The sequence below is a fragment of the Apiospora kogelbergensis genome, assembly GCF_038363985.1.
Source record: "Apiospora kogelbergensis strain CBS 113332 chromosome Unknown utg000003l_segment0_segment0, whole genome shotgun sequence".
NCBI classification, from domain to species: domain Eukaryota; kingdom Fungi; phylum Ascomycota; class Sordariomycetes; order Amphisphaeriales; family Apiosporaceae; genus Apiospora; species Apiospora kogelbergensis.
The window spans coordinates 230,312-250,304 of NW_027117420.1; the positions used below are offsets into that span (position 1 = coordinate 230,312).

At 52.9% G+C, this 19,993-nt stretch overlaps 9 protein-coding genes across 9 annotated transcripts; 5 read left to right on the top strand and 4 right to left on the bottom strand.

Moving 5' to 3' along the window:
• Positions 1–897: 897 nt before the first annotated feature.
• On the top strand, positions 898–2,898 carry PG998_004741 (vacuolar sorting protein; the record flags this gene model as incomplete). The annotated part of the gene is made up of 5 exons (XM_066871559.1): positions 898–934; positions 993–1,034; positions 1,108–1,994; positions 2,047–2,649; positions 2,734–2,898. 5 exons carry the CDS (start codon positions 898–900, stop codon positions 2,896–2,898), a joined length of 1,734 nt encoding a protein of 577 aa, XP_066731656.1.
• An 817-nt stretch (positions 2,899–3,715) lies between these two features.
• PG998_004742 (uncharacterized protein) lies at positions 3,716–4,888 on the bottom strand (the record flags this gene model as incomplete). The annotated part of the gene is made up of 1 exon (XM_066871560.1): positions 3,716–4,888. One exon carries the CDS (start codon positions 4,886–4,888, stop codon positions 3,716–3,718), a length of 1,173 nt encoding a protein of 390 aa, XP_066731657.1.
• Positions 4,889–5,707: 819 nt separating this feature from the next.
• On the top strand, positions 5,708–6,069 carry PG998_004743 (uncharacterized protein; the record flags this gene model as incomplete). Its single annotated transcript, XM_066871561.1, has 2 exons — positions 5,708–5,734; positions 5,800–6,069. 2 exons carry the CDS (start codon positions 5,708–5,710, stop codon positions 6,067–6,069), a joined length of 297 nt encoding a protein of 98 aa, XP_066731658.1.
• A 611-nt stretch (positions 6,070–6,680) lies between these two features.
• PG998_004744 (Glutathione S-transferase) lies at positions 6,681–7,432 on the top strand (the record flags this gene model as incomplete). Its single annotated transcript, XM_066871562.1, has 3 exons — positions 6,681–6,812; positions 6,889–7,041; positions 7,064–7,432. 3 exons carry the CDS (start codon positions 6,681–6,683, stop codon positions 7,430–7,432), a joined length of 654 nt encoding a protein of 217 aa, XP_066731659.1.
• A 107-nt stretch (positions 7,433–7,539) lies between these two features.
• PG998_004745 (orotidine 5'-phosphate decarboxylase PyrG) lies at positions 7,540–8,416 on the bottom strand (the record flags this gene model as incomplete). The annotated part of the gene is made up of 3 exons (XM_066871563.1): positions 7,540–7,887; positions 7,947–8,200; positions 8,263–8,416. The coding sequence occupies 3 exons, from the start codon at positions 8,414–8,416 to the stop codon at positions 7,540–7,542; spliced, it is 756 nt and encodes a 251-aa protein (XP_066731660.1).
• A 1,804-nt stretch (positions 8,417–10,220) lies between these two features.
• PG998_004746 (uncharacterized protein) lies at positions 10,221–12,351 on the bottom strand (the record flags this gene model as incomplete). The annotated part of the gene is made up of 7 exons (XM_066871564.1): positions 10,221–10,490; positions 10,544–10,648; positions 10,726–10,747; positions 10,810–11,183; positions 11,259–11,769; positions 11,855–12,012; positions 12,130–12,351. 7 exons carry the CDS (start codon positions 12,349–12,351, stop codon positions 10,221–10,223), a joined length of 1,662 nt encoding a protein of 553 aa, XP_066731661.1.
• A 1,165-nt stretch (positions 12,352–13,516) lies between these two features.
• Positions 13,517–15,141, bottom strand: PG998_004747 (uncharacterized protein; the record flags this gene model as incomplete). Its single annotated transcript, XM_066871565.1, has 3 exons — positions 13,517–13,918; positions 14,010–14,686; positions 14,775–15,141. 3 exons carry the CDS (start codon positions 15,139–15,141, stop codon positions 13,517–13,519), a joined length of 1,446 nt encoding a protein of 481 aa, XP_066731662.1.
• A 1,044-nt stretch (positions 15,142–16,185) lies between these two features.
• PG998_004748 (uncharacterized protein) lies at positions 16,186–17,808 on the top strand (the record flags this gene model as incomplete). The annotated part of the gene is made up of 6 exons (XM_066871566.1): positions 16,186–16,398; positions 16,458–16,494; positions 16,554–16,644; positions 16,736–17,038; positions 17,120–17,158; positions 17,232–17,808. 6 exons carry the CDS (start codon positions 16,186–16,188, stop codon positions 17,806–17,808), a joined length of 1,260 nt encoding a protein of 419 aa, XP_066731663.1.
• A 633-nt stretch (positions 17,809–18,441) lies between these two features.
• Positions 18,442–19,860, top strand: PG998_004749 (FAD/NAD(P)-binding domain-containing protein; the record flags this gene model as incomplete). The annotated part of the gene is made up of 3 exons (XM_066871567.1): positions 18,442–18,792; positions 18,851–19,366; positions 19,459–19,860. The coding sequence occupies 3 exons, from the start codon at positions 18,442–18,444 to the stop codon at positions 19,858–19,860; spliced, it is 1,269 nt and encodes a 422-aa protein (XP_066731664.1).
• Positions 19,861–19,993: the final 133 nt, after the last annotated feature.

A 19,993-nucleotide genomic window follows, 5' to 3' on the forward strand; every position in this document is an offset into this window, starting at 1 on the left:
ATAATATGTACGCGTTCAAAAAAAGAGTATAGAGGATAGCGGAAGCTAAAGAATCTTGGATATACTCACACCCTTTACTTTTTGTTCTTTTCTTTCGGTTCGATGCCAAGCTGACAACCCAATAGATAGCTGGTGTCCATGGCGTTCCCAAGAGCCTGACAGCGCTTGGTGCTGATCTCGTGCTTCTGGGTTTGAACAGGTGCAACCTAGAGCACATCCACCTTGATATTGCCATTGAGACACCTTCCAACAGCTACCAAAGCCTCGCCCGAGACTGCAGAAGGTATTTGCCGAAGGAAATCTTTCGATAAGCTGAAGGCTCGCATCACAAGTGGAGCAGCGGACAAGAGCATCGTCCAGCCCTGTATACTTTACCATGACCTTCCCCTTACGCGTTTCTGGATGCGCTGAACAGCCTGCAACCGATTATGTTAGATCAAGTGAGTCAGGCGCCTTATACCCAACCACATCATGACTGGCTTTCCAATGACTAGCTGATTGTCACTCGGCGTGCTAGTAAGTCATGTTCAACTCCCAGCCGACATGATATGACGGATCGCCAGTAACATGATTAAAAAAAAGATCAATGGTGGTTATTGAGAAGATGCAAGTTGCATGTTTCCATCTTCCAATGGACTGGCGCCCACTGGCACTATTGCAAGCAGCATGTCTTAGAAATATTGCTTGGCTCTCATATGCTGCGCCCCCACAGTGCGTGGCCCGAGCTCCCTCCCACTTGCCGACTTATGGTGGCAGCCTTGGGCTTGTCCCCAATTGCAATTGCCTCTGACGACACTGTCGCCCATCTCATATCTCGCCCTTCAATCGACAACAACAGCTTCACCCGACGCCTTTGGCCACGCCCAAAAGCAACAACCAAGCACGCAAACCATCGCCATGGATCTGGGAGAAGCAGGCGACTCGCCTTGGGGTGGTATGTCTCAAGCCATTGGCCCATTCCGCACTCTATTGCCATACTAAACCCCGTTTAGATGTCCCGTCGCAATCCTCGAAGCCGCCCTTCGAGCAAGATGGTACGATGCACTCAGCCGACTTGACCCACCTGTATCGCCGACCTCAGACTAACGAAAGCGAACCCTGATCTAGACTCAGTACTGAAGACGTCAGAGACCGATGCTTCCCAAGCCTCTCAATCCAATGTCAAGTCTCCTGCCGCTCGAGGGCCGCGCAAGCCCGTACGACGCTTACAGGCTCAGCCTACCTCCCTCCAAGCCGACGATCCTCTCGGTCCGTTGGGCCCTCTTGGCGACAATGCCGCCACTGGTGCGGATGTCCCGTCCGATGAACCGCCTGTACCGCCTCAGAAGGAGCAAATGACCATCCGCACCACCATGCCTGCCGCCGGCCAGCGGAAGGCTGGGCCTAAAGATCCCCACGACATCGATGAAGAAGAGGATGCAGACCTTCCCTCAGGCCCCCGCGCGCCTCCGCCCGTGCAAGCCGCTCTGCCCAGCCCGATTCGAACCACGACCCAGCCAAGCATAAGCCTTGAGCAGGCCGCGGCTAAGCCGAGCTTCCACATCAGTGTCGGCGACCCGCACAAGGTCGGCGATCTCACGAGCTCTCATATCGTTTATTCCGTGCGAACGAGGACAACATCCAAGGGCTACAAGCAGCCCGAATTTGAGGTTAAGCGACGATACCGGGACTTCTTGTGGCTTTACACCACAATGCACGGCAACAACCCCGGTGTCGTCGTGCCGCCTCCACCAGAGAAGCAGGCCCTGAACCGGTTTGACACCAACTTCGTCGAATCGCGCCGTGCTGCCCTCGAGAAGATGTGCAACAAGATTGCCGCTCATCCTACCCTGCAAAACGACCCTGACCTAAAGCTGTTTCTCGAAAGCGAGTCCTTCAATGTCGATATCAAGCACAAGGAGCGAAGAGACCCGATTCCGGGCGAGAGCAAGGGGGTCTTCGGCTCCCTCGGAATCAGTGTCGGGAGCAGTAATAAGTTTGTGGAGCAGGATGATGTAAGTGCTTTTGAATATTGCGACCTCCATGCATGTATTAACAGACTAATAGTGGTTCCATGACCGTCGCGTCTATCTGGATGCCCTCGAGAACCAACTCAAGGCTTTGATGAAGTCGATGGATACCATGGTCAGCCAACGCAAGGCCATGGCCGAGGCCGCTGGCGATTTCTCTGCCTCTCTACATGCTCTGTCAACAGTGGAGCTGAGCCACACCTTGTCCGGCCCACTTGACGCCCTCTCGGAGCTGCAGATCACGATACGCGACGTCTACGACCGCCAAGCGCAGCAGGACGTCCTTACGTTCGGCATCATCATCGACGAGTACATCCGCTTGATCGGCAGCGTCAAACAAGCCTTCGGCCAGCGCCAGAAGGCCTTCCACAGCTGGCATAGTGCCGAGTCGGAGCTGCAGAAGCGCAAGACCACCCAGGACAAGCTGCTCCGCCAAGGAAAGTCCCAGCAGGATCGTCTCAACCAGGTCAGCGCCGAGGTTGCCGACGCGGAGCGCAAGGTGCACCAAGCCCGGCTCTTGTTCGACGACATGGGTCGTCTCATGCGTGCGGAGCTCGATCGCTTTGAGCGCGAGAAGGTCGAGGATTTCAAGAGTGCCGTGGAAACTTTCCTGGAGAGCGCGGTGGAGGCCCAAAAGGAGGTAAGTAGTTACGCACCACAACGTGCATCCGGTTTTTCTTCTTCTGGAGTTTCCGATTGGCTAATATTTGGCTTGCTCTACTAGTTGATCGAGAAGTGGGAGACTTTCCTCATGCAACTCGATGCGGAGGATGACGAGACTGTCTTCTACAGACCTCCGGTCATACAGACGGCTGGGGACAAGGCTCGCATGCCTGGCGACACGGCCGTGGACCGGGCGAGGGCGACTATCAATGACGACTCTGATTAGGAGATGGTTTATGTTTGGTAGAAGCCAACTATCGAATTTGCGTCGAACACCCTCTGCCCCTGCTTTCCGTGCACAACACGTGACGACTATATGCCAGCGCTGGTGGGGGATATCGATGCTGCTGCGCCGCGGGCACCTTCGAGATTTGTAATTCTTGCGATGAGGCTGGCGATGGCGGTTCACATGCTTCTAGGCTGTCGGGACTTTATACTCCGCTCGATAGTTTTCAACGCAGGAATCTTAGCTAATATACTCTATACGAATGACACTGCAGTGCTTCCCCACCCCCTCCCCCCAATTATTCTTTTTAACTTCCGACCGGGATCGTCAGTTACGAGAGTACCTATGGTCAGGGGGCATTCACAGGCATCACAGACTAGAGCTGGAGACGCAGCGGCAGCAGCAGCAGCTAGACAACATCATCGGAGTTGGTGCCGGCGCCGACGAGGGCACTCCGTTGGAAATCCGCCGCTGGTGTAAGGTCGGGGAGGTGTTAGACCTTGTGGGCGACCCCTGACGAAGTCCCAAGATTTAGGTTGCCAGACCCAACAATACTTGTTTAGGAAATACCTTAATAGGCGCATTGAAGATAAGCTCATATTCGGCAGAAAACGAGAACTTACTATAGAACCCGGATTTAGTTAGCGTAGGGTCGGAAGGGGTGCTCACTGATAATTATACATAATATGCAAGAACTGACTATATTATTCTACAGCCTATACTTTATAAACAACAATCAAAACCCAAAAAAACCGAAAGGGTGAGATCTTTACTGCATCACGCTCTTTACGTCACGCTCACTAGGTCTTACTTATCTTCAAAGCTGCACATACTCAGCATTATCGTCCGACTCATCCTCGCCGTTGTCATCTCTCCCTTCGCCCTCTCCACGGCTCTCGTCTGGGGCTTCCGCTCGCTCGAGCATCTCCTTGGCGGACTTGACGTCCTTAGTATCGATCGTCTTCTCGATGGACTTGAATGTCTTTGCAGCGAACCGATCCAGCGGTACCTCATAGTGCCGAGTCTCGACGTTTCTCTTTCCAGTCTTCTCAAGGCGAATGTCGGCTCTTACGCGAGCAGCTTCCTTCTTAATGCGGGCCTCGCTGTTGTCGACATGACTACTTAGGATGGGGATGCTGCGAAGAACAGCGGCCAAGACCTGGGCCTGTTCCTCCGGTGGGCCATCTTTTACCCAGCTTCTCTCGTCTTTCCGGATGCGACGACATATAGCGTCCGCCTCGGCCCAAACCTTTGGGTCTTTACAGGCCAGTACGCGCCGGCGAAGGTCCTCACGCTCGTTGTCTCGACGTCCGAAGAGGCCTTCGATAGTATCGAGGTGCTGGGCGATCTTGGGGTCGCGTCGGTCTTCTCCCTTTTTTGTGTCCAGGTATGCTTTCTCGTATGGGTCGAAACACTTCGCGTATAGATCACGAAAACTGCCTTCAATCTTTTTCTTAACCTCGTTGAGACGCTTTAGCGCTCGCTCTCGCTCTCGGATTTTAAGGTCCCCGAGCTTCTCGTCAGGGTTCCTGTTGTTCCAGTTACTGGTGGCTGCGGAGGTGCCCAGCTTAGGTGCCCTCTTCACCTTCTCCTTGTCTGCCTCCTGCTCCGAAAACCTCACTCCCTTCGAAGGAGTATCATTGTCTTTAGGATTGCCAACATTGCTTATAGAGGCTCCCGTTGCGGTTATCGTCATGGTGTCCTTGTAGGTCACCGTGAATTGCCCAGGTACGGTTATCATTGTAACAATGGGTTTCTTCAGTATGGCCTTTTTTGAAGGTGGCGGAGGCTTACTACGTTTAGAGGCCTTGTCTTTGCCATCTTCATTGTCTTCCGCGTCTCGCTTCCTCTTGGAAGCCTCTTGCGATGGCGTCTTAACTCTCTTCTTTTCGCCGCCTTCACTGTCGTCTGCCGGTCGTCTTCTCTTGGGTACACTTTGCTCCCGAGAGTCAGCAGCCCCTCCTGCATTGTCAATATCTTCTTTCTGCATGTTTCTTGGCACCTAGTCGATCTGCTTTTCTCTCAGATTATTCTGGAGATCTCTTTAATTTTGTCGTTATCCCTTTTAGTTGAATCGTAGGTGGTCTAGTAGATTAGTTGTTTCCCCAGTAGAGCAAACGTGGTGTGTGTTGCTGTGTGCGCTGACTTATATACCTCGTTTTCGGAAGGAGAGGGCCAGCCCTCTCCTATTGTTCTTTTTCAATGACCCTTTATCCCATCTATTACAAGGCCTCTAGTAAGATAGATCTGTTTTTATTTAAACAAAGACAAATAGGCACTTGCAACATTTCCTTTATTCAACCTCTATTAATAATTTGCCCTTGGTATGTGTGTATCGTGTGTGATGCTTCTATTGGCCAACGGAATGTGGCGCTATACGATATGCCTTTTTACTATCCGACCCAAAACGACATAACGCTAAACGAATAGCATAGCGCCAGTCGGCATCCTCAGGGGCATCGCTGTCCTTAACTACGCTCATAAACACGCGCTCCATTGTAGCTGCATCGATGGAATAGCAATTAATATCCAATATCGACTTATTCTGCTCCAGAACTTTGATGAGATGTCCCGTCAAGTCCTGTGTATGCTCAACCCCAGGACCGTTTACAGTCGCAGCTTGCGAAGAACCGGCGTGTAGGATGAACCGGACCTGACCTCCGAGGTTGGCGCCTTAAAATCATGCGCTCGAGAACGTCTCCGTCACCCACTCCAAGGCCACCATCTCCCTGAGGGGCGAAACTGGCGCCGACACCGAGACGAGGTGGAGGTGGTACACGTTTCTGTACGCCTCGCGCAGCTCCCGGGTATGCCGACGGCTAGCAGCCGCCTGAAGGTAATAGAGGCGCGGGTAGCGAGCGTATCGCCCGCCTCCATCGAGTGCGTTTCAGAAGCACGCAGCGCCGGGGCGCCGCCGCGACCGACTTCATTGTCCACCATCAGCACGGGCGGGTCGCCCAGCACCGCGATGGCCAGCGAGAGCTTGTGCTTCATGCCGCTGGACCGCTACGCGGCCACCTTTGTGGCGTGCGCGGCGAGCCCGACCTGGGCCAGGGCGCGGTCGACGACCTCGGCTCTCTCGCTGGTGCCGATTTCCTTGCGCCGGGCGTCGAACTGGAGGTAAACGCCGAGGTGGCGTTGGCGTCGTCGACGGCCGGTGGAGCTACCTGAATCCTTTATCTTCTCCACGTCTGACTGTACCTGAGCCTTTTTACCGAGTTTCTTGAAACCACTGAAGAAAAGGGCGGTTGTGGATCGGTCAAGTCCGACTGAAAGGAAAAAGGCTGTAGCAACGTTGACAATAAGCGGCAGGATGGGGTCGAGCCCGTATACTATCCCGTTCATAGTGCTATGATCTGCTGCGCTGGTGACTTAGACTTACGAGTTATAATGCGAAATCTGTCGTGGGTAAATGATAACCACGCTTTTGCCTAGTGGCCTAGCGGCTTGGCCATTGCAAGGTCCGGAATCCTTCGCTGCACGCCACATGTTATCGAACCCCAAGGTTTTCGTCCCTCAGGGTTACCTATCTAGCCTATCTAGTAGCCAGGTTCTCTAGTTCGAGGAGGCGTAAGCGCTAGCTAGAACGGAGAGTGTACTGGGCAACCCATATGCCCAGTTATAAGACCTAGTTCTCCGGCCCAGGGCAGGTACAGTCCTCATTATCTATTTAACATACAAGGCGGATGACCCCAAACCACTCTCCTCCCCCAAACTTTTACATGACGAAGTTTATCACCAACAGTCCTCGATACGTCTCACAACTCCTGCATCGCTCCAAGATGTCGCCAGTCTTCACTCTCTACGGTGGCCGGGGGTCGTCCAACACGGACCGCGTCCGCCTGACTCTCGCCGAAGGTGGCATCACCGATTACGAGCAGGTCATAGTCAATCTGCAGAAAGGGGAACAAAAGGTGAGTGGGCGCCATTCACCGTCGGCAAGTCTGCCGTATTACATTGTCAACATCTTGCTAACGCCTTCGCACCCAGTCCGCAGAACACATGAAGCGCACCCCGTGGGGGAAAATCCCCGCTGTCACCTTCGCTGACGGTTTCACCCTCTATGAGAGCCGCGCGATTTGTAAATACCTCGCCAAGAAGTATTCGTTGCCGCTTCTGCCTCCGGACTCGGACCTGGAGGCTGTGGCCCTTTGACCAGGCGCAGTCGGAGGAGATGCACTACTTTGCCGACCCGGCCAGCAAGATCGGGTTCGAGAAATTCGCCAAGAAGTTCATGGGGTTGCCCGCGGATGAGGCCGTCGTGGAGAGTGCGCTGAAGTCGGTCGAGGCCTTCTTCGACGTGGCCGAGGGCGTGTTGAAGCAAAGGGATTACATGGCCGGAAAGGACTTCACACTCATCGACATCTACTACATTCCTCTAGTACAGAGACTCTTCGCGTGTGGATATGGAGATCTAATTGTCAACCGCAAAGCCGTGGCCGCTTGGTGGGACCGCGTCAGTGGCAGGCCAGCCATACAGAAGCTGCTGACCGCTGACAAGGAGGCCATGGCGGCGCTGGCGGCACGAAAGTAGGCTGATATTGTATAGAAAAGAAGTCAACCTGAAAGTGCAAGTAATTCCCATATCACCATGCGACTTGAATAATGGTGTGCTTGCTAAAATAGTGCCTGTCGTTGATTCTACTTCCCAGCCAAAATGCGCTGGAGGTACGCATCCCAGCCCGCCTTTCTATAGACAGTAGCCGCCGCGACAGGATCGGCGGCCGCGTAGATGCCGCGACCCGCAATGACAAAGTCGGAGCCTTTAGCAATGGCCGACTGGGGCATCTGGTACTGCTGACCCAGGTTGTCGCCGTGCGCATCCATGTTGATGCCGGTGCTGAAGACGATGAAGTCATCCGCACCTGTGGCGGCTGGCGTCAGGGCGCGCGTGGCCACGAACCCGATGACGGACCGCGGATAGTTGGGTGCGAGCGCGACGCAGCGGTCCGTGTAGGCCCCCGTGGCCTGGCTACCGCGGGTCGTCATCTCGGCCAGCAGCAGGAAGGCGCGCCCGTCGCGGTGGGGAAGTCCTTGCGGACGACTACCTGGTCCAGGGCGTCGACGATGCCGTCGCCGCCGAGGATGCTGAGGTTGACCAGATCGGCCCATTCAGAGAGCCGCAGGGCGCCGCCGTGGTACTGCTTCTGCGCCGTGTTGCCGATGTCCACGAGCTTGCGGTCCTCAAAGATGAGGAAGTTATGCTTCGCTGCCATGGCTTTGAGCCCCTGGACAGTCGCGTCCGAGAAGTCGGACACGAGATCAATGTGAGTTTTGAAAACGGCGATGTATGGACCAAGTTCTTGGGATTGGATCAGCAAACAGGAGACTCTAGCGCGAAGGATGTGCCGCACGCTCCCTTACCATCGGCGCATGCCAAAAGTGACTTGGTGTCGGTGAAGTCTGCCGAGATGACTAGGTTGGACTCCTTCGCCTCTGCAACTTGGAAGAGACGCCGGGCCACAGGGTGTGGATGATGGAGCGATCGCTCATGATATGACCTCCGTTGATCATACATGCTGTTGGTAGTTGCTGTAGTTTTGAACTATTGAAAGTGAGGGAGTGAAAAACCATGTCAATGTGCTTGTCCTATGGGAACACAATGAGGAGATTTGCGTCATATGAGCTCTGCCGGAAACGAACGCCCCATGAGTTAAATATTTCCAAGGTTTCATTTCTCTTGGATTCACAGCTTGACATCGAACCGAAAAAGAACAAGCAATGTCAAGGATACGAGAAGGCGCAGTCATTCCTGTGCCGCGGCTTCCTCAAGGTCGTTGACGGTAATGCGACTCAGACGATAGAAAACACATAGTTAATCATCACGCTTGGGGCTTTCAGCATACACGTATTATGTCAAATAGGATCCTGTATTTGTATAGAAAGCAACCGCGTGACAAAAGGTTTTCCTTGAGGGCCGAAATCACATTCGACAAGGGCAGGATTTGGTCGCTTGCCAACTCCAGATATCTCGCCTTTGTCATTGGTTTGGTGGTGTAGTTGGTTATCACGTCAATCTGACACACTGAAGGTGGGTAGAATGCGGCTCTGCGGCTGTGTAGATGACCAGTCCGATCCGTTTACCTCCACGTCGATAACATCTCCGTACTCAACCGAAGTTTGTGTGTGACTGCTCTGGTCCGACTGGCGTGGTCCCGTCCAGGCTCGTGCGATGGCTCGTAAAGCCAAGTAGACAGGAGGCAGGTCATTGACGGCGTTGGCATTTACAAACCTCCTTTGAAAGGGGGCATCTTTCCAGGTTATTGGGAATAGAAAACGAGGACTCCGGGTAATGACCAGGTAGATGATAAACTATATTGTTGAGCCATTTCACCCGGTTTGGCTGCAAAGGTGACTGATAGTGAAAACGGCAAGTAGGTGATACAACCATGAATGCATGATTGCATTTCTAGTCGAAGCAATCCCCAATCATTTCCACCGTCCAGAGCTAATCTAACTTGATAGCCGACTCCTCGTCACAACTTTAGAACAACCACTGGAGCAAATGTTAGTTGATTCATTCTGGATCGCCAGGTGCCAAATAGTTTCACAACTGACATACCTTTACTTTTTCACTTCGGCACTGGGGCTGCAAGTAGTGCAGGGCGACTCGGAGTTTTGGGCGGCTAGAGGAACGGCAACTGAAACTGCTGCTGAGACGACAAAGTACATGGTAACTAAGACGAGAAGGTTCTTCATGTTGGTGATATGTGTGAACTTGTGGTGGTGGTGAGGATGTTGTAATAAAAGTGATACTAGCTGCTTGACCACGTCCTCCTCGTTCACACATGGTCGGACAAAAGTAGCCCTTTTATATCCGCCGAATTCGCTCTGCCCACTATTCTTAACGTCGATTATTACTACAATTACTCTAGGGTAGCGTCAATTGGTAGGACGGGTGGCCGGCTACTAAGCTGGATAGAGAGTGGCGCTCTGCTGTGTTAGGGGTCAAGAGCGTTGGCCGCCTCTTACGAAGCTAGAAGCCATTATACAAAACTTTATACAGTTATGCCAAGAGCTGCTGACTCGTAATAGAAAATGGTGGTCTTGCCCGATAGGTGGACAGCCAATCATGTGGCTAGATGTCACACAGCATTAGCGCCAACAACACACGTCAGTCCACATCTAGTATTCCTAGCGTCCCTATTGGACGTGCCTTCAGCCGTCTGCAAGGTGTGAGACAAACAAGCAGGAAGATTTACCATCGTCACCGGAGCCAGATCGGTCTGCTTTTTATGCGAGGCGCAAATGGGCTGGGAAAAAGAAGGTGCTATCCCATCTCACGCCATGCATGTGATCATTGCAACAAGGTAATCCTGTCCTTAGTGAGCGAATCTGAAGTCCAACCTCTTGTTGCCCTCGTCTTTGGTCGTCTCTAGATAATTGTTCTTTTCCTCTCGTGTCATACCAGACCACACCTTTTCCTTGCTCTCGTTCCTCCAGGTGTAGAAGTACTTCATCCCAATCGCCCAGACAAGGTTGAACGATACGAGGCCCAAGAGGATCTTATTGCCCGTCCGGTATAAAGGACGATCCTCGTCTCGATAGATCTGTAGATTCGCTCGCTGGTCAGTTCCGCCTTGAAATCCCACCTCGAAAGAAAAGTATACGACCAATTAGGGGGATAAAGAAACGGGTGACGTACATTTGATGCTATAATATTCCCGGCCTGGACGCACATGTTGTAGATGGCGCTCCCAATCGTCCGGGTACGTACGGTGCCTGCGTTGCGTGACGTAAGCGCAACCAGCTGATGCACTATTAGCGTTTTGGTCATGTGACACCGCGTAGCGAGTCACCGAAATATTTCGATGGCTCATTACTTACAATAGCGTGTGTATAAGGGTGACTGGGCATTTAAGTGTCAGTAAACGGTCTCTCATTAGGTCAATGGTGACATTCAACACGCACCCAATCATGAGTATACTCAGCGTATACCAAGACCACGGACTTGCAGTGGCTGGCAGGACCTCTAGCCCTATGCACATGGGCAAGAACCAGATCTGTGTGAAGAGGACACAGAGAAACCGGTTGTTGATGCGCTCCGAGACCCACGTCCAGAAGATAACTTGGAGCAGGAATAGAAAGTAGGCGGGGACGGTGAGCAAGTTGGTTTGGAACGTATCAAATCCCAACGTCTTCAGGTTGATTGTCAGGTAGGCCGTGATGGGCGTCGCCGGGATGTTCCAGACCAGCCCGTATATGTAGATCGGCCAGAGATCATAGTCGGTCAGGGCCTCCCAGAGGAGCTTCAGGGTCAGTCCTTGCCGATTATGCATACCTCCCTGGAACTAACGTGTTAGCAGGTAAGTCGACAAAAAGTTGGCCTTGGCGGCAAAAATCAAAAATGAAAAGGCTACCTTTCCAGGGTCGTCTCGAAGCACACGATTAACCATAATCTTCTCTTCTCGCTCGGTGAACCAGCCGTTCTTGCCCCGGAACCAACTGGCTGTCTCGGTCGGCGAAGGCGGTAGGTAGAACCACGAAAGGATACCAATGGCCGCTGTCAGGCCGCCCTCCAGGGCAAACAGCCAACGCCATCCAGCCCAGTCTGTGATATAGCGCAGACGGAGGATACCGTACGCCAAGAAGGCCGAGACGATGTTGGTGGAGATGTACGCGGCCCAGAAAAAACTGAGGCGGAGAGGCAGCTCTCTAGATTTGTAGAAGTAACTGAGGTAGAGGATCACATCGGGGATAAATCCACCCTCGATTAAACCCAAGAGGGCCCGCGTCGCATAGAAGGAGGACTCGCCTGTTAGGCGGCTCTGGCAGCAGGCGACGATGCTCCAGGAAGTCATCTGGATCGGGATCCAGACATCGGGGCCGAGTTTTTTGGAGATCATCTGAGACGGTAATTCTGCACACATACTGCCTGACGTTAACAAGACTGACTGGTGACTCTCTTCCGTGTTTCAATGAGTCGTTGATAGGAGCATAGAAGAAGTATACTCACAAGCAGAGGTAGAATATCGTCATGCCGGTATTGTATTGGTTCGTTGAAAGCCCCAAGTCTTTCAACATGCCGTCCGATAGAGCTTGCTGGATATTGCCTCGATCCAATTGAAGTGCGAAGAACATGAGGCAGGCCCAGGAGCAAATTTTGTAATCGAGCTGTTATAGTGTCAGGGGCTGGCGTAAAAAGGGGCGATCCGTGATTGGCATCAGCTTCTAGAGAGCACGCCGGGAAATAACGAAATGTATATAAACAGGATAGACCGAGAAACCTACTTTTCGAACTAGTCGTTTCTCTTCTGCTGGCGTCCATGTTTCTTTCGGATCATAGCGATGATAGCCTTCGTATTCGGGAATAGGCTCGTAGAATCGGATATCTCCCCCATCGGCGAAGGCCTGAGTAGTTCCCTGGTCCGAGGGAAATGGTATTTTGTCGCTAGCGGAATCGGTTCCTTTGTTGGAGGTTACGCTTTGCGGGGGTTTGTGGCCGTCAGCCATGGCGAAGGGGGTATAGATTCGAAAGAGGAATGTATCAGATAAACAACAGGAAATACAGCCCAACATCAGAATCAGTGCCCACTAGGACTCCTTATATACTGAACGTTTTCTCGCTACTGGCATTGCATGGTGGTCCAGCTGCTCATGCAGCATGGCGTCAAGGATTCTCATGTTCATCACGCAGGGCCAGGGGGAGCCACACCAAAAGCAGCCGGGGCCAAGGGGTTGCTTGTAATAAATTTCCTTATCTTGATCGATATGCATGTTCTGTTGATCAAGGCCATATCCTAGACCCAGCTGTGCGGACCAGGACCGCGATAATGCCATGCCAAGGGACACATTTTGGCCTATTGCTCCCGGGCGATACTGCTCACAACAAGCCAATTCAAAGTGACAACGCCTTTTGCACGAAGAATTCGTGATCAAGTTCCCCAGAATTGTCCTCTGTCGTTATCTTGAGTGTTGTAACTCGTCCAAGCAGGTTATGCGGTCCCCGCTATCTGAACGGCGCAAGTATGGTGCAATATCACGTCAAAAGCTCGCCAGCCAATAGGCGTTGAGTAACAACAGAAGTTCGGCACATCAACCACGACAGCACGGCTTTTGTGAGGTGCCGATTCCCCATTTCCATTCTTTAATTTTGTCATTTGGTCTTCAACAAATAAATAGTTGTTGTAGGTATACCCGCAAAAGTGATATTCGAGCCCTCTAAGAGCATTAGTTCACGAAGTCCAGGCGTTTGTACTCGGCGTGTTTGGGGAATCCTGTGAGAATGCTGCACTGATTAACCGCGATACGATCTTGTGCCAGACACATCGGGCTCAGGTATGTGCTAAGAAATACTTTGCTTCGGCTGCCCAGGCGACGTTGGTGTGTTGTTGCGTTCTGCGGCGCGCGCCCCGACGCCTGGGAAGTAGTTCCGCTAAGCTATACTCACAAGCGCCGCGAATCTTGGCTGTAATAGTTCAATATCCCACTTCTCTCTCAGGACCAATGCGCTGGTTGTTGAGCGGGATCTCGACAATGTATGAACTAGATTGAGAATCTATGCTTTGCAACCACCAATCCGAGAGGCCATTGGATCATGTGTGGAGTACTTAGCGGCAACTAATGGACTGTGACGATAGCAATTATAGGATGTTTTATTCAAAGATTGTAATAGATTTCATGCGACAAGTCTCTTGACACGGCCTGTCTTCCAGCCATCAATGCCATCCTCTTGGGTCCCCGTAATGCTTCGGTTGTGCCACAGGATATAGCACCAAGCGATAATTGTCAGCCCGGCAGCAGCACAGGTCAGGATGAGACCATCCGTCATCCCGGCCGTGTAGTGCGGTGCCTCGCTCGAGCGAAAGATCCAAGCCGAGATGAACCCACCCACGTTGCCGAAGCCGATGACGAAGGCAGAACCGAAAGCCTTCTGGAATGGCGTAACTGAGTTGAGACAGGTGAGGGCCCATATCATTGTGAGCGACGTATATGTCCCCATGCAGGCAAAATATAGCCCGAGAAGCTGTACGCTGGGACTGAACCGGTTGGTCTCTCGTAAGATCGCGTATCCGGTTATCTAGATAGTCACACGCACGCGATGATTAGGTCGGTTATTTGAAGACGTAGAAAAGAGAGGAAAGCAAGGGGGCCAAGCTACGGCTACTTACTGTCACGATGTAGCCGAAGAGTGCAAAGCCACATCGGTGATTTGTTTGGTCCGCTACCCACCCCATCATCAGACACAGCGCCGCTGCGACCACAAAGACCGGAACGACTTGCCCTTGAATCTGAGGCACGGTCCATTCGCGATGGAAAGCCTGGATGAAGGAAGGTGCGAAAATAGCCACAGAATAGAGAGTCGTGCAAGTAAACACGTAAAGCGCCGTCCAGATATAGCTCAGGGGGTTTGACAAGAAGACCCTGACCTCAGCAGCCAGGCCGATGGTGGATTTACGGGACTCGACCATCGTGTCTATGACCATCCTCTCGTCATTGGATAGAAACGGCGCATTTTCCGGCCTGCCCACGTCAGACCAGACGCAGGCCAGACCGATCGTGATAGTGAGCAAGCCTTCGATCAGGAAGATCCAGCGCCAGCCGTGCCAGCCGTTGGAGCTGTGGATCTGGGCGATGCCGAAGGCCAGGATGTTGGAAAGAATGTTACTGATGATGTTGGAAACCATGAGCATGGAGAGGCGCCACTGCAGGTGGGTCGACGGGTAGTAGAGCGACAAGACGAAGACGCAGCCGGGCATCAGGCCAGCATCAAATATGCCAACAAGGAATCGTGTCGCGAGGAGGGCGCCGTACGAATTATCGAATGCCTGACCTAGCGTCACAACTCCTTATAACCCACAAGATATTAGTCATTGGTTAATGGGGATTCTGTCGCAAAGTGAGCCAAGAAGGGAAAGAATAGGAGAACGACTCACCAAGGCCAACGGTAATGAGACTGAGATATCGCATGTAGGATAACCCAAACCGCCCATCCAGCCACCGCATTAGGAGATTGCTCGGCACTTCAAATACAATGAGCATAACTACAGGCATCGCAATGGCCAAAAAGGTCTTCGTAGCGTCCATCTGGAGGTCCACCGGCAGCTTCTGGATCAGCGCCGCGCCGATGTTGGTGCGGCCCATGAGAGAGAGGAAGTTGAGGAAGAACATGGGCGTGAGTATCCTGAAGTCGAGCTTGGAGCACAGCGTGGCGTCGAAAACTGCCACCGGGGCAAGGGGCGACGGATGCGGAGGGGTAGAACCATCCACGCCTGCGTCTTTTTCTAACGCCGTTGTCGCCATGGTAGTGAGGCGAAGAAAAGGAGGGGAAAACTCGTATTTTTTCGACAAGTTGATCACAATTTCCACTGGATTATCAGGCTAGTTAAGACTCGGTGAAGACCGAAAGTGATATATAGGCGAGGAAAGGTTCGTGACAGGGACAGAAATCCTGCGGGCGAGCACGGTGTGCAACATGTGTAACCATTATTACGGAGGCTGAAGCGCACTCGGTGGCGACATCACCATTACATGCACCATAACTGGAACTTGCTTGGACGCTTTATCGAAAAAGCCCCTCACCATTTTGCAGCCTGGATGACATGTTTCGGTCATAGCGAGTGACATTATGCGGACGTGAGCGTGGGGGAGGTACAAGACGCATGCATGGTTTGGGCGAGTATGCAACAGCTAGGGTGGTTGTCAGGCAGGGGGAAGTCCGCAGTACCCTCGGCACATCCCATGATTCCTGCATTCCGGCGCATCTAGTAAAGAAAAAAAAGCCCCGATCACTCCCGTCCGGGGTCGAGCAGTAGTCGAGGGTGACAAGCTGTCAGATATCAGATGCATTTCGGCTACGAACCTAGTTTCAACCGAATCACCGGAAGGGAAATGAAGCCTGCTGTCCTGCCTGCCTGCATATGTCTAAACGCTAGTGTCGAGACAGGTCACATTTGTTCCCGTCCCTCGCGCCGGAAAGCCGGAACAGCAGGCCGCTGAGAACGACAGGTTCGATGCAACCCTACCTGACAGGGGATTGCCTGCTATGAAAAGGGGGGTTGGATTGAGGCACGAGGCCAGAGCCTTGGCAACGAATGTGCCGCTGTTGGTTGGGAATTCCCAGGTCAATCCGAGTGCAGTAAACAGAGAGCCCTTGTGTATGATACATCATCATTCAAACCAACCTCGTTGGTCCGCAGGAAAGTCACGGCCCGGGGGACGGTTGTGTCTCCTGCCGGGGCACAGTTCTCCTACTTCAAAGTGGGCTTTCCCCGGACGCCAGATGGCAGGATTGGAAGCGCAGATGTTCTTCTTTTCGCGCTATCAGCCTGGGTGATAGCAACAACCATGGCAGAAAGTGACCCGCCAACCATCAGCAACCCCCTTGGGGACACCATCGAAGTCCTAGCCGCTGTCATGGCAGCGCTGGTAACTCTAGTCGTCTTCATGCGGCTCTGGGGAAGACGCAGATATCGTACACCACGCCAGACGACTAGGCCAACTCTTGGTGAACCCGGCTACTGGATCGTGGTGTCAGACACGACTATTCTTTTCTCATACGTAGGTAGAAGACCGACCAAAACCTTGGGCGACTAACGTACCTGATACCGACGGTTTAGATCAACGCTATTGCCCTTGCTGCAGTACAGTTCCATGGTAGGTGCTCTATGGGTGGTGGTCACTTGACTGTGGTCTATATACACTAACCAGATCAGCTGTGAAATGGGGCCAAGGGCTTCACATGAAGCAGCTGAGCGTGCCACAGAGGTTAGAGGTGCTGAAGATGTTCTTCATTTATCAAGTCTTGTTCGTACTACGAAACTATCCTTTGCCTATATATCTCGAGTCATTTTCAAGCCCTCTCTGACGCCGGGATTTAATCAAACACACCCAACAGGTACAAGTTTACCGCCGCTATCTCCAAGATGGCCTCCGTCTTCCTCCTAATGGCCATCTCGGCACCCCAGATGCGGGCATTCAACACCTTCTGCGCCATATTTGCAGCGTACATGGGCTTGTACTGCATCGCCACGTCTCTGGTTGCCGTCTTCCAGTGTGGGACCAACATCGAGAGCAACTGGGACAAGAGTCAAGACCAGTCCAAGTGCTTTTTCTTGCCCCCTTTTTGGTATCTACACGCCATCATAGATATGGTGGCCATGGTCGTCATGATAGGCCTCCCTTGGTGGCTGTTTGCTTCGTGAGTGAATTGCCACTACAACCAGATTTCTTTGGTGCGTCGCTGGAAAAGGGGGCTAATGACAACGATGGTGTTTGGTAGCATCCAATACAAGCGGAAGAGCGTCATCGCGACCATAATGTCAGTCCTGGCACTTGGGTATGCATTGCAACAAATATTCAATCACTGGTCGTCATTATTGACAGAATGCTAGAGAAACAGTGTTGGGTGCTGTACGACTTTGGACCTTGATCAGAGCAGCCGCTTCTAGCGACGATATAACACGTGAGAGTCATCAAAATGTTGGCGATGACTCTAAAGGCAGACTCGAGCTAATGTGGACACTCTTCATACCAGATTCCTCGTCCCTCGGCCAGATCGTCTCTCAGCTTCAGATCAATTTTGCCTGCATAGCGGCCTGCATCCCGACAGTGCTGAAGCTACTAGAAGAAGGCTGGGTAGTATTTTGCGTCCACGTCCTGGGCTACGAGGGAGGATTCGGTGCGAGCCAGTCGAACTCGAGGAGAACCGGTGGCGGCAGCGGCAGCGGAACGACCGACATCCACCTCAGCGACCTCAAATCTATCGAGCGCGGGCCCAAGCCCTCGGGGCCCTACGCCAGCTTCGATAGGGACGACTTGTCCGAGGGGAGCCAACAGCTGATCATGCAGGGCACTGAGGGGAAGATCCAGGTACAGACTGACGTCTCCGTACACTCGAGGAAAGATACAGGTCGCGGCCGCGGCGATGGAGTGATTGCTCCCTTTAGATCAACTGCATTTCGTGGATAAACCGGTAAAGGCAACAGCCTCTTTTTCCGTGTTCGGGCTTTTAGCGAAGGATGATAGATGGGCACATCGGGGTGGCGAATCCCACATCCCCATCGGTGGCCCTGGCTGATCGCACTACGGCCATGGATAACACTGTTGTACTTCAGGTGCTAGATAGCTGATATCTATGTAGTCTACGAACTTTAAGTTCAGAGCTGATGATATTGTTCCTCACCAAATGCTAGAGAAGTATCAACTAAGCCCAAGGAAGTCACTCATCAATAATCTGTATGCGTTAGAACAGTTAAGCACAGAAGTTTCTATCCGACGCTTTGTTTGGCGAGATAGCCAAGACACGATTCTTGGTAGGTAGACTTCCAGGGTGCGAGACCGGCCCTCGCGCCACCGGGGTAGCCGATTGGTAATTAAAGGAGACTGCAAGGATACTGCATAAGGGTGGCACTATGACTGCATAAATATTGTACGACCTTATTTCAAGCAGAACTGCATCAAGCCCGAAATGTCTTCCTTATGTAGATGATCTTGCCCTCCCCTATTCCACCACACTGACCACTCAGTCAAAGTTCCTCCAAGGCCTTTTCCCGTTGAGTACATCTTCATTAACACCCATATTCTCCCCAGCCATCACCAACAATGGCCAACAAAGACTGCAACAACGAAACTGACGGCGGCGGCAAGAAGTACCGCATCGCCATCATCGGCTCCGGCCCCATCGGCAAGCTCCTCGCCTGCACCGCGGACCTGTCCCATCCGCGCATCGAGCTAGTGCAATACGAAGCCGAGACGCCGCCGCTGCGCCCGGGCTTCGGCTACGGGCTGGGCCCGCAAGTACTTTGTGCGCTACGTGCCGCCGACGCCGCGCTCGCCGCCAAGTTGGAGAGGGCCTGCCTTCTCGGCCCCTCATGGATGAAGTGGTGGCACTCGGCCGCCGCCGAGGACTGCATGCTCGCGGACGTGCATATGCCGGACAACATGGCAAGCAAAGTTCCACTTTCCCCTGCCTATTCCCGTATTGAACTAATATGCCATATGATTTTACTAGGTCCACGGCTGGATTGGGCGTGAAGCGCTCTTAGAACTGCTTGACGCGAATATGCCTACCAAGGCAGGGCCGCTAAAATACGGCAAACAGCTTACCGGGATAGAGGAGGTCGGAGACTCGCTCGAGCTGTATTTCGAAGACGGTACCAAAGACCACGTCGACGCCGTATTCGGCTGCGATGGCATCCATTCAGTCTGCCGCCGCACGCTGCAGGGGCTCGATTTCCGGCTCCCTGAGTACAGTGGGGGCCTCTCGTTTCGGGGCAAGGCACCGGCTGACTTGGTGAGGCAGGCGGTTGGCGAAGAATTTGTGCGCGGCCAGTATATGTTCATCGGGACCAAGGGGTGGCACGTTCTGGTCTTCCCCATCGAGCAGGGACGCAGCATCAACATCGCCTCGTTTTGCTTCGAACCCGAGCGGCAGAAAAACGATCTCGGTAGACCCCCAAGGCCCACGAAGGAGAGTATACTGGCATACTTTCCCGGGCGAAGCGAAAGGGTGGATACTTTGCTCAATGTAAGCCAGTTCCTGGCGCTGAATGTGCAGACGAACATCTGAACAAACAAGGGGTTGCGAGCTAATGGTGTTTCTTGTTTACTTAATGCTAGCTGATGATGGATCATACGTATCAGCGTCTCGAGCTCTTCCACTTGGGCGAGCTGGGTGCTTTCACGAACAGAAACGTCACCACGTTCGGCGACGCCGCCAACGCCATGACGCCCCACATGGCCGGCTCGCTGTCGACGGGGATCATCGGCGTCGCCAAGTTCGTCCGAGAATGGAACGCCCGAATCCAAGCTCTACCCGCCGACGACACCACGGACTCCGACATCACGCGCGTCTTCCGGGACGCGTCCAGGGCATACGAAGCGGCGCACCGCCCTCTGGCGCAGAAGATCGTGAGGTTCTCGCAGGAGCAACAGCACCGCTGGGGTGGCGGGGTTACGGACTATGACGTTTTGGCTGAGAGGTTTCATTTCTTGTGGCATTGCGCAGATGACATGGCTTAGACATATTAAAGCGATATTGCGTCGCAGCGTTATCTTGACATTTAGCCGGGTCCATGCAGTCTTGATGACGAAGCGACTTGTCGCGCATGATTGGGAAAAGAAAGCTACCTTGTGGTCGAATGTGGTAACCGCC